This window comes from Tiliqua scincoides, chromosome 4, assembly GCF_035046505.1.
Source record: "Tiliqua scincoides isolate rTilSci1 chromosome 4, rTilSci1.hap2, whole genome shotgun sequence".
NCBI lineage: Eukaryota > Metazoa > Chordata > Lepidosauria > Squamata > Scincidae > Tiliqua > Tiliqua scincoides.
Genome location: NC_089824.1, coordinates 151579472 through 151593057, shown reverse-complemented (window position 1 = coordinate 151593057; position 13586 = coordinate 151579472). Strand labels below are relative to the sequence as shown.

The following is a 13586-nucleotide window of genomic DNA, read 5'->3' as shown; positions in this document are numbered from 1 at the left end:
TTACATACTTTACGTATAGCTGCATCTTCAGATTTCTGAGGCCTAAGTTGCATGGAATTCTGCCTTTTTTAAAGCCATTACTTTTGACCTTTAAAGAATGCTAATGTCCTTAGTCTGAATGACATGCTGCAGTATGATCATTACCAGCTTGTCAATATTCACTAACAACAGTGAATTAGGAGTACCTGTCACCACCCTGTTCCATTGATCAAGGGTGCCTTGATTGTATTTTACTATGACATAATCCAGACAGTCCAAGGAGACATGAACTCCATTGTCTCACAGTCATGCCTCTGCTACAGTTACAGCTAAACTAGGCCCCAACATGTCTTTGTTCTGGTTTTCATCTGTAGTGAAAAACTGGAAATTTTTACCTAACTCTAAACATTGCTGCTAATTTATGAATACTATTGCCAGAATATATTTGGTATTTATAATTTTGGAGGGGAGGGGGCAAGGGGATTATCAATGTGAACATTTATTGGAAAGACGGAATAAAAATACTTTTCAATAAATAACTATAACAATGTTAAGTACCAATCAGTCTTTTTCTCCAGTAGACATATGGAGCTATCCTGAAACAACATTCCCATTCATTTCAGTGGAAGGGGGCTGATCTGCAAGCGCGTACCTTACACTCACAGGTTCAGCTCACTGAACTGATTGGGGGTCCCTGTGTTTGTAAGAGATTCACATGCCTTTCCGATCACACTTAAATCCCTAGATCAGGACAAATGATTTTTAAAGAGAGAACAGACAGAAAAACACACACATGCATACACACAGGCTATTTTTTTTTTACATGCTGCAAATAGTAAACCTACATTCAACATTTTACTCTGTAAATGTGATTCATTGAAATAGCAATGCAAATTCTACGGGAATTAAAATATTTTATAGCATTTTTAAAATTCAGGGCCTTGTTTTACTGATGTCTAGCACCAAACTGTCTGAATGTGCAGGCTGTTTAAAACAGAGTTGTAGGAACCTGTTGTCCTAGCCACATAAACAAATGTACTGTATGTTGAATCCCTGACAATAAAAAACAGAACAAAATGTGAGACGTCTTACATTGGCATGAGGTGGCACCCTAGTGTTTGAAACTTGCAATAATTATACTGTACAGCATGAATCATTGTTGCTAAAGCAATAACGGTAACAGTAACCTCTCATGTACAGCATGACTCTGCAATTACCTTAGGAGGTGAAACCTTCCTCCTATATGACCTTCTGAACCAGAAGCTTTATTAGTCTGGGTCGAAACATCAGTTTTGCTCATGTCCTGCTTGAATGGATCCTACTAAGTCCCAATCTGCCATTTCTAGAGTTATCTGCATGGCGATTGGCCCAGCCCTGTATGGTGAATAGGTCATATGCACTGAATCAGGATGCCTGACACTGTAAATAAAAGCCAAAAACAAAGTGAACACCCTCCATCTAGCTGAAAGCAACCCAAGCCTGCTGACTGCAGAGGAATCTATGAAGACACAGACAGCATCAACACAATTTCTGTGGAATAAATTAAGGGCAGCTGCACACATGTGCAGCTCATTCCTACGGGGCTCGGGTGCTGCGAGGTCCAGTGGCGCCAAAATGGTTGCTGCTGCGTACCAATGAAGTCTCCTCAGGGAAGGGAACATTTGTTCTCTTACCCCAGGTAGAGCTCTGCTGGTGCCAATGGGTTGCACAGCAGGTGTAGAAACAAGGAGGTCTGTGTCAGGCAGCTCTGCTTGGGAGGGGACAAAACCTCTTTCACCATCTCTACCCCCTCCCAGACCCAATCCATCCTTCGACCCACCCCTCCCCTGCCCAGTTTTGCCCCCTCCCCACCCTGAAAAGCCTCCCTGCTGTCAGTGCTTACAACAAGTGAAATAACAAGTACCTGCCTGGGTGCGAGTCTAGAGTTTGTAACTGCAACACACCCTCAGACTTCAGGGTCTGAAGAACAGAGTTCTCAGGTAAAGGAGAGGCTTCCAAGCAGACTTGAGAACCCTATGTATTTATTTAAACTGAAACAGCAGTGGAAGGAGTTCACTATTTCATCATATCCACATGTTGGCTATAATTATGCACCCAGCTGTCATTGACTTCAGTTGGGTTTAAGCAACCTAACTGCATTCATTTGTGTGCAGAATCACTGAGGTCTCAATCCTATCCAACGTTCCAATGTTGATACAGTTTCAAAGCAACCCTGAGCTAAAGGAACAAACAGTCCCTTTCCTTCAGGAGGCCTCCATTATTACCTGCTCCCTGTCTCAGGAAGGATGCCCGTTGGCATGGCTGCATTCGTGCTGGAAAGTTGGATAGGATTGGGCCCTGAGTTTTGTACAAGTAGGAGTGTGCTGAAAATGAGAGGCAGATTGACTAGGCGGCACATTTGCAGGGTTTGTATCTCTTAGGTTCTACTGCAATAATATAGCTATGCTGTTTGCCCATATACAGGCCCATGAATTTTCTGCTGTACCTAATCAATACTGGAGGAGAGGTAGTTAAGAATCAGCAGCAGGAACATAAACACTATAGAAGCTAACGTCATGTTAAATAGCAGAGTGCAGCCATCCAAAATCTACAATTCAAGTTTGGATATGAAAAGATGGGGGGGGGGGAAGGATTATAATACAAAAAGACAGCAGGCTTAGAATGCACTGTTGCAGTGACCTTGCTTTTTGTATGCCATTACACAATTCAATGGCAGCCCACTCAAACCTTGCTCTCAATCAATATTCTATTAAAGCAGCTCCAAAAGTCTCCATAAACTTAGTGGTTAGCTATGTTTATAAATGGAATTCAGCATAATTAGATGGTCAATAACATGCTGTACTAGTAATGTTGAAATGAACACCACACATTTCATATTTGTGGTATTGTATAAAACTTATAAATGCTAACAGAACAGTCTGTAGGAGACAAAGGTCTAGCCACAGATTTTAGCCACTTTTTAACATCTTTTTGTCTTCTTCTGTTCATTAAATCTATTGCGGAAAGGGTGTGCTGTCTGAAAGGTATGCTTGCTCCTAGGGTTACTTCTTTTTAACCCTAAATATAATGTCATTTTGCTGCTCTGTAGTGAAAACACCTATATGTCTATTTGTGAAGTCAAATCAAACTTTAAATAATTTTTTTATTACAGTTGTAAAAAAATTAACAAGATATTTAGTTAAAGCACGGAGTATGCAGATGTGCAGAAAAATAAATGTTTGGGGAAAGTTGCCATAATAATATTTTTAAAAATCCAAATAAATACAGACTGCAATCTTTGAAGTTTCCATAGGCACCAGCTGTAAGAGGAACTACCTCTTCACTTCATTTCAGCAAGTCATTGATGGTCAGTCCAATCCTAAACCGCACTGGCACAGGGAGGCTGGCTGGTGTGCCCCATTTCCAGAGTGGGATTGGGACCGGTTGCGGCTCAGCCCGAGGCAAGGGAAATTCTGTCCCCTTACCCCGGTTAAAGCTGCAGCAGTTCCAATGGGGCTACTTGTATCTGTGCCACCTCAAAAGGTGGTGCAGAACCAAGCTACTCCGGGCTGCCAGGGACCAGGTTAGGATCCTGGTCCCACCCCCTGCTCACCCGTGACCCACCCATGGGCCTGCCCACCACCACCCTCCTCCCCGCTCCGGAACGCTCCTTTCCGCCCTCTCCACACACCCCCAACTCCCACGCCAGCCTGACTCGGCTGGCACAGGCTTAGTTTTGCACCAGCCCAGTGGGTTGGGCTGGCCTCCATGCTCTCTTGGTGGTGTGAGAGTGCTTTACGGCACTTTTGCAACACTGTTGGGCTGGTGCAAGGGACTTGCACTGGCCCAAGTCCTTCCGTGGATTGCACCCTTCGCTGCTGAAGTGTTATGGAATGTTAGTGAAAATTCCAGATGGTCACAAGTTTATAAAAGGGTTAGTACAAAAGAGCTAGGGACATACAATATGGGGCTCAATGTTGTTGGTGGCAGGAATTTAGCAGAAGGAAATATAGGCAACGCTGTTGAAATACTGGTGAACTCTTACAGTAGTGTAAGTCATGTGTATATTAATATTGCTTGTGAATAGTGTCAGTGTGGTTGTGTGTTTATGTGACTGGGAAAGTGTGTGAGAGAATGAATGGGGTTGCACACAGAGAAGATAGTGCACATCCACAAAAGCACATTCCCAGATTTACATGAGGGGCCACCAGTAATAGTCCTACAGTACAATCCTTTAAGTGTATAGAGCAGAGATTTTCAAACTGGAGCTTCATGACTCTGTAGCCTGAGAAGTCCTGTTTCTGGCCCCTTAAGGAGCGGGGGAAGGCAGCAATGCAATCCCCAAGATCACACTGATTGGAGGAATTGACTTACCTTATTCAGCATCAGCCTCTGGTGGGGTGCGGGGAGTCTATAGAGACCTCTGCAGGGGTCCCCAAACCTGTTTGAGGGATAAAAAGCTATCTTAAACCACTTCTGGTTTCATGATTGGAAACTGGAAGAGGTTTCCGATGTCTTTTTTCACTTCAAACAGGGACTTGAGGATTGCAGTATCCAAATGGCCTTGCAAGAGTATGGCTATTATATAGCAGATATATCCATTAGGAAAATGGCGTAGTGGGGATGAAGAAGAGCCAAACACATGTGAGCATTTCAAAGCCTGTGCCACATTCCACAGAATATGAATACAGCTGAATATTTCAGTATTCCATTTACATGAGAAATGCCTAAACTCAAATATCCCAGATAGTTTTGTTAATTTTTCAATTCTTTTTTCTGGACCTATCTGGAAAATTTTGAGTTAATGAACTGACAAGGATAGATATGGTCCAGACCTGTGTACGTTTTTATTATTAATTTTAGTATGGTGCCTGTTAGCTAGGGTAACACTTTTGAGCAAATTCATCCTGTAGTTCCAGTGACTGAAATATATCCCATGTGTATATAGGGGTTTGTGACCAGACCACCCTGTCAGCTGAAACTGGATCCCAGGAGTATTAGTTCAGTTAGTCAAGCTTTACACCCATCAATCAGAGGAGAGGTTGAAGGAAAAGCTGGTTCGTCATCCAGTAAATTCACTTTCCTTTGCATTCATTTCTGTTTCAAATGGGATCTTTGTACAGGTGAACTATGCATTGGTTTGGAATTGACTTGAAATGTTTAGAATCACGTTGCCTTAGATTTCAGTATCATTTTGAGGCATGGTGACTTCTCCCTCTGGCACTGTTTGGACAGTGTATTTTTTAAAGTAGTTTATTCATATGATTTGCTTTAATATGTAACTTTCATACATTTACCGTCACTAAAAAAAGTTAGTATTGTAAAACAAAACTGCAAGCTTCTTTTCTTTTGTGAAGGATGCAGCACTAGAACAGCCTCTCCAGTGCTCTATAATATTGGTCAAGGGGGGGGGGATCCCATCAGCCCCTTTAGACTGCAATCATATGCACACTTTCTGGAGAGTAAGGTCTGTTGAACACAGCTGGACTTATTTTTTGAGTAGACATACCTAGGATTATGCTGTTAGTGTCCCACAAGGCCATCAGGAAGGTCCATGTAGTCATGCATGCCACAGAAACCTCACTACACTGAGCACTGGAGCCTTCTGTGGATACTGGTTTAATACTGTTAAACATGTCTCTGTGAAGTCTAAAATACTCTGCTTTTGAACAAAAAATAAAAAAGATTATCTGGTTTGCAAGCTTGTTAACAGTTCATATGCTAGCTATGCACTGTCACTTGCCAGGATTTCTTGAGGAAACCCTTTATTGCTAAACTGGTAGGTAGCCCAATCCTAATGCCAGGCAGCACCAGTGGCCCACAAACTGCCCCAGCAATGGCCATCAAACCTGCCGTAAGGTACATTGCGATGGCTGGGAGAGGAAAGGGCACTGGGCCTCTACACCGGTGGGAGGCCTGCCAGCATTAAGCTTCCTGCTGAGCGACTGGGAGGCATTTCTGAGTGGGGGGAGGGTGGTAGGAAGGTGGGGGAGGAGTGAAACTGGGTGGTGGGCGGGCTGGGGTGGGGATCGCAGCCTGCGGGCAGGAATAGCAGCTTCTGCTGCTGTCGAATCCTATCCCTCCTTCTAGGTCCTGGAGCCCAACACTCGTCTCCTAGGTTTTGCACCTTCTAATTAGCTGGTGCAGCTCTGAATAGACCCAAAGGGGCTGTAGGGAGCTGACCCTTCCCCCAGGTAAGGGAATCAAAGTTTCTTTACCCTGAGAAGACTTCTGGCTGTTTCCCTGGTGCCACTGTATCGCAGGGCAGTGGCCTGGATAGGATTGGGCCCTTAGTTTGAAGCTCTTCGTGAAAGCCTGATTGGGTCAAAGGGTAAAGCAGAAGCTAGTACTTTTAGAAAATTCTCTTTTATGCACAACTTCCAAGGAATTGGTGCACAATACTTCCATATATTGATACCAGGTGAACAGAGCTCATCCGAACATAATACAGAGCCAAATTGGATTAGAAACACAAAGCAAGATTCAGGACGTAGTCCTAACCCCATATGTCAGTGCTTTCCAGCACTGGCATAGCGGTGCCAATGGGACATGTGCTGCATCCTGCAGTTGGGTGTCACTCACGGAGGCTGCCTCAAAGTAACGGAATGTTTGTTCCCTTACCTCAGAGCTGCATTGCCCTTAAAGGGGTTAGGATTGCGCCCTCAGTTGTCTAACTTGACCATGTGACCCAGCCACATACTACATGTGGTCACATGAATAATACAGACTTATGCAGTATATCATTAATGAAGTCAGCTTTTGGAAGGCACTATGTCACTGGTGCTCAAAGTGATGGGTCGCGATCCACCATAGGATGTAAAAAAGGGCCATTCCCCCTTAAGGGTAGTGGCCCAGGACTGGGTGCACTGGCAGCACCAGAAGCAGTTGCAGTGACACACCAGGCACCCAGAAGTGTGTCCCCCTGGGAGGAGGGGTCTGCAAGGCTTGGAGATGGTCCAGGAGGCCTGCAGCCCCCTCTTCAGGGCTCCCCCAAGTGTCTAATCATTACAAGTGTCTGAAGGTTGGAATGATAAGATGCTTGGGGAAAACCCACAAAGGGGATTGCGGCCCTCCCAGACCCTCTCCAAGGCTTGTAGACCACCCCCCAATAGGGAGACAAGCTTCTGGGTGCCTATGGCACCGCAGTCACTATGGCCGCCAAGGCACATCCCCCCTCCCAGTCCTCACTGCCATGAATCTCCATGAATTCAAGCAGTTCTTGAATTCATGGAGATTTTGAGCACAATCTAGTCCTTCACTTGGGCCGGCACAAGTCCCCTGAGGTCGGGACTTCAGGAGGGTCACAAATGTGCCGTAAGGCATGTTTGCACCTCTTCGGGAGTTGGCTAGACCAGTGCGCAGAGGTGTGTCAGCCTGCGGAGGCTAAAACACGCCTCTGCGCTGACAGACGCACTGAGGCTTGCGTCGGCCCAGTTGGGCCGATGCAAGGCTCTGAAGTAGGTGGGGGCAGGGAGGAGGCAGGAGGGAAACATTCCTGGTTGGGGGAGGGCAGGTGGTGGGTGGGCCCGAGGGTGGGGGAGCGGGATTCGACACTGAGATCCAGCAGTTAATGCCAGATCCCAACTCCCGTTCCTGGGGAGATCGTAGCAGCTTCAAGCCGCTCCACTCTCCTTGGACTTGTGCCACCTCAAGAGGTGGCGCAAGTCCGAGGAGATCCATAGGGGGAAGGGCACCTTTCCCAGAGTTAAGGGGAAAAGTTTCCCCTTGCCTGTGGCTGAGCTGCTTTTGGCCCCTATCCAGTGCTGGATACAGAGCAAGCCTCCTGGCTTGCCTGTTCCAGCTCAGGATAGGATTGCGCCCTTTGAGAATTACTGCACTATATGTTTACTAATTTTATTTATAGTTGAAAGTCTGACTAATGGACAGTCAGTGAATCAAAACCTGTCAGCATTTTCACACAAGAAAACATTCCTATATGTACATTGTCTATTTCTCTCACACGCACACATGAACACAACACATACATAGACACATGTGCACACTCCCCAACCCTCTTTCTTACACAAACAGAACACTCAACCCTGACCTGAATAATGCTGCTGGCACTTCCAGCTGCCTCCTCTCTGGCTGTGCAACTTTCAGCTACAAACTTGATGGGCAGGCAAGCTAGCCTGCAGCTAGCGCTGCCCACTACTGCAAGGAGTCCCATTAAGTGATCATGTGAGGTTCCCTTCTCAAGCCACTGGCTAGACCATTGGTCTAACTTGCACAGTATTGTCTGCATGGTTTGGCATGACTCTCTTAGTTTCAAGCAGAGGTCTTTCCTAGAGATGTCAGAGTTTTAACCAGAGACCTTCTGCCTGCAAAGCGCACACTCTATGAGGAGCCTTTTCCCAACTGCCTGGAACTGGACTTTGAGATGAGCTGGGGCTTTTCCTCAGTAGCAATGAATTGGAGTTGGGCTACTACTGCCACAAGTAGCCTTACCCCCTGAGGCTCAGTGTGTCAGACGGACCAATCATGGCTCACGGACCAATGGCAGACGGACCAATCATTGGCTCACTGCTGCAGCAGCCACCTCTTTTCCTCCAACTTTAAATTGTCACCCTTGCAGTGCACAACTCATTGTAAATCTTCCAGAAGGGTTCCCTTCCCATATTTGCTGCCCAATATGTGTGGTATGTCCACAGTACACATACAATCACTAACTAATAAAATACTTAGGAGCCCAATCCTGACAGCTTGTGCTGGCCCACCGCCGGCGCGCGCTGTTGCAAACATGCTGTAAGGCACACCTGTGAGAATTAGCGTCAGCCCAGCGCCAGAGCTAGCCCAGTGCAAGCCCGTGCTGGACCAGCACCAGGCGAAGGAGCGCTGACCACCACCTGGCACTCTGGGCGAGCTCTGGGTGATGGACCGGGAAGTGGAGGGAGGCGCTCCACTGTGGGAGGAGGGCAAGGAAAGGTGTGGCAAGGGGAGGGAGTGGGGCGAGAGAGAGGCAGGACCAGTGGAGCTTGTTCCGCAGGATCCAAAGCCCCGCATCAAGCCTCACGCTGGCTGCACCGGCTAAACAGCCAGCACATAGTCAAGTAGCCCCATTGTGGGACTACTTCCCTTACCCAGGGGAAGGGGATGAATGTCCCTTTCCCTTGAGGAGATGTCAGGAGCCGGCAGCAACCACAGGATGCAGCAGCAACCATTTTGGCACTGCTGCAGCCCTGGGTACTGGGAAGCTCAGGATTGGGCTGTAAGTATGAAACACAGGCATCCTTCTTTTTGAAAAAGCATTTCATCTGGCAGTCAACCCCAAACCGAAAAAAGCAACCAGTCCAGTCAAAACACTGTCAGTTGTCACCCCTGCTGAGTAGCTCTCTTTCCAAAAGGAGTTCAGATTCTAATCTAGCGTAACACAAGTTGCAGATCACATCTAACCAATGGCTAATTTCCAAGTACCAAGTAAACTATGCTGCATATGACATTTCCTTAAAAAAGGAAGGGTTGCTATTTCCTGTCACTCTCCCTGTCACTTTATATTTGGCCTGAGTTGTCTACTGGCAGAATATTTCACACAACCCTATGTCCCATCCCTCCCACTTATTAGAGAGGTAGAATTACACTTTAGGAAACTTAGACCTACTGGAATGACGACACAGAGAACCAGGAGTTGCTTAGCGTAAATTAACAGCAGCCACAACTTGAGAATAAATCCACTATGGTGGAACTGACTCCCCTCACTTCTGAGTATACATGCTTGGGCTGCATTTCAAGGCTTTTCATTTCCTCTCTGAAATGAACCTGTTTGATAAATACTGTAGCCGATGAGAGTCCTATGCTTTTATTTCTTCTGCTTTGAAAACAGATGGTTAACCTTTCAGGTATGCCATCTGTAGGTCTTGTGTGAAAGAAGATTTATCAAGCAAAGGCTTTTGAAAGCACAACTATGTTTGGCCCAGAAGTTGCTAAAACTGTGTCTTGGATGCTGCAGAGTGTACCTTGATGATTGATTTCCATTCAAGTCAGTCTGACTGCAGCATGGCCATTTTTCTAACACATAACTGCTCACACTGCAGCAGTTTGCTATCTGCAGGGTTTCTGAATTATAGCAGTCTATGTCTGTGTTACCTTTTACACAAATTACTTACACTGGTTTCTTTTTCCTTGCAAATTCATCAGTTTTACAGCCCCTTGTCTCTGCTGTCAGGAAACTCTAGCAGACAGCACAAATTGATAAAATGAGTTAATTTTACAATACTTTTTTGAAAAAAAAAGTTCATTCACCAATTGCACAGGAAGCATATTATAGTTAAAGAAAGATAGAAAATGAGTTTAGAATGTTCTTGTAAATTATTTCCTGACAATTTCTTAGATATCATTACATCACTTTAATATCGTACGTTTTCTGCATCCTGTTCTTTTAAAATGCATTGCTATCAAAGCATTCAGCACTTCTTTAACCATTTCTTAGAATAGTCCATAGTCTCCAGTGAGTCAACTTTGTAAGTAAGTTGTATGAAACTTTGGCTGCAATCCTGTCCACACTTTCCTGAGAACAAGTCCATTGAACAAAATAGGACTTACTTCTGAGTAGACATGCATAGGATTGTGCCCTTTGTTTTTTCTGTAGCATAGGATTGTACTTTAACCACAGTGTATAAAACACACTATAGTAGCTCCTCTGCAACAGCTTAGCAATATGATCTTCAAGGGCTCAGTGGTAGAACAGCAGCTTGCTTACGGAAGGTCCTGAGCCTATTTCTTGGTACCTCTAGGGAAAAGGCTACCAGGTAGGAAGTGCTAGGAAGGATCTCTACTTGTTTGACTCAGTATAAGCTGTTTGTGTCCACCTCAGTTGCACCATTGCAAAGAGAAATTTGTGTCCATGAAGCTAAAGTGGCATTGCCGTGGAAGCATCTAATTCTTTTTCAGCCACACAAGAGCCCTTGATGTACTTGTTGTTCCCGGAAAAGGTACACAGTGGAGGATCCAACCATTGTGCTGGCCCTTAGAAACCCTCACAATGGTTTGTCAGTAGCTCAGCTTCTGTAAAGCTTCTTCTGCAGCCCACTAGCATCAGGCAGGAGAAGCGCACTGGCATTGACTCAGAAGCACTATTAGGTGTTGCTTCACCAGAACTGAGGGTCCCCAATGGATGGTGTTATTTGTTCATTCATTCACATTTTCATATCACCCTTCCTCCAAGGAGCTCAGGATGCTATACATAGTTTCTCCCCTCCTTTTTGCCCTCACAACAACCCTGTGAGATAGGTGAGGCTGAGAGATAGTGAATGGCCCATGGTCTCCCAGGGAGCTTCATGACTGAGTGGGGATTTGAACCTGAATCTTCCAGGACTAACTCCCATACCACTACACCATCCTGGCTGACTCTCTTTACACTGGTACATAGTGTCTATTTTTTAATACCATGCAATGTTGCATCAGGGTTGATCAGCAAGATGCAAAACATACATTTTTCTCAGTCACCGCTATGAATTCAGCATCTCTCTAAGACAGTGGTTCTTAAACTGGTGGGTCGTGACCTACCAGTTCCTGTAACGCTTCCCCCATCCCTTTAAGGGGCGGGGGAACTGGAGGGAGGTGATCCTGCGGATCACGTCGCTAAGGGGGACAAGGGGGGGTGCTTTGCACTTACTTTCATAAGGCAGGGCTGCAGCAGGCTACAGGAGGTGTGGGCAGCCCTGCACAGTGCTCCCTGAGGCTTGGAACGTTCGCTAAAAGCGGGCGCAAAGCACTTCCGTTTTGCAGGAGGTGCTTTGCGCCTGCTTTTAGCAAACGTTCCAAGCCTCGGGGAGCGCTGTGCAGGGCTGCCCACACCTCCTGTAGCCTACTGCAGCCCTGCCTTCTGAAAGTAAGTGCAAAGCACTCACCCTCCTTACCAGCGCGATCCTGGGTATCGTGTCGCTGCTCTAGTCCCTCCCCCGCAAGAACTTACTGAAGGAGTAAAGCTCCCTCAAAGTTCGAGAACCACTGCTCTAAGAAATCTGGAAATTTCAGATTTTCATTATGCCTAGCGCTGTGCTATTGACAACTCTGGTCACACAAGCAAGCCACACAATCAGTTGTGACTTATCAATGGTTCATATGTGCATGCTCAGCACTAGGGTTATGCACAGAAGCATTTGTCACGTTCAAAGCCCTGTTTTGTTTAGGTAGTTCACTGCACTTCATTTCAGGCTCACCAAATACCAGTTTGGAGGGTTTTAATTTGTTTTTAGAATCCCAGGTGGGTGTTTTAACAGAGGAAAATAAATTTACTTTTACTGCAGTTTTCACAGTGCACAACCGTCTTCTGGTGGGTGCCATCTTGAGTACTCATACTGCCAAGAACACAGCATGGACCTAGAGCAGTGTGGGTAAAAATATGACCACTGCTATGGAAAACACTGCTATTCACAGCAGCACTGTTGGCTGCTGTGAATTTCTTCCATTGCAGAGTGATAGGATCTCTGTTTATGGTGTTTCTTTAGTGGTTCACATTCATGGAATGAGGAACATTTATATTTGAATTAGCCCAGGTTGATACCACTGTTATTTGAACAACCACATTTCACACAATACTCACTGTCACTAACAGCTGCTCATATTTTTTCAGAGCTATGTTGTGTTTTTAAGTGCTGAGAAAATACTATATCTTTACAAAAGACCATGCCAAATGAGAAAGAGGCCTTTGGTTCTTCCACAACCAACAACTGCACGTTTATCGTGCAATAAAACATTCATCAGGAAAGGCCTTTAGTGACTTCTTATGTGGATGATACCAGATCCATATTATTGATGGCAGAAGATTCATGACCTTCTATCTTTACACTGTAGAGAAAGGGGTTAGTAATATCATTGTGAAAAAATAGTTCATTACTCACATTTGTAACAGTCAAGAGAAAATGTAACAAAGGAAGACCTTAATCAAGTGCACAGGGCAGGAAACAGTGAGGACTAGTGAGAGAGTACTGCTGAGATATCCAATAATACCCGGCATAGGGAAACAGTCTATGAAGAAACAATATTCCTAAGTTTCTTAGAGAGAAGCTATTGAAATATATTGGTGTAAAATCAGACTTTGCCATCAGGAAGAAGACCTTCAAATAAGGCCTTAATCATAAGGTTGCATAATGAACTTTTAATCTTCCAGATTACAGTGCCAATTAACTCATACCTTTCTACCTATATGCTGGGTAAAGTCATTAAGGTGAAAGCAAATCTTTGAAATTTAATTATTCCCTTTTCACATGACTTACTGACTTCCTTTCCTTTGTTTCCACAGCACCTATAGCCGCAGGAACAGGCCCTAATTTCTCACTCTCGGATTTGGAAAGTTCTTCATATTATAGCATGAGCCCAGGAGCAATGAGGAGATCTTTACCAAGCACCTCCTCTACCAGGTAATTTGACCTGTGCATGATATTGGGTTACAGCAAACCTGACTATGTGGACATTTTCAAAATGACATAATGCTGTCATTTAGTACCCTGAGATATTCTGCCTGAGACATGGAGGCTTTTAAAAAATAAAGTGGAAATGCTCTCAGAACTCTTTATTTACAAGGGGAGTTTTGCAATGCTATACAAGAAATTCTTCTTCTATTGCTTTATGTATATATAATTAACTAGAAACTTGATATAGATCAGTGGATAAAACTAATAAAAAAGACA

General features: G+C 44.9%; 1 protein-coding gene across 4 annotated transcripts in view; it reads left to right on the top strand.

The window, feature by feature from the left end:
• Positions 1 to 13586, top strand: part of NFIA (nuclear factor I A) — a 367330-nt gene that overhangs the window by 242726 nt on the left and 111018 nt on the right. For all 4 annotated transcript variants that reach the window (XM_066626587.1, XM_066626588.1, XM_066626585.1 and 1 more), the window contains exon 5: positions 13199 to 13316. In XM_066626587.1, coding sequence (XP_066482684.1) covers positions 13199 to 13316 — 118 coding nt within the window. The remainder of the gene's footprint in view (positions 1 to 13198; positions 13317 to 13586) is intronic.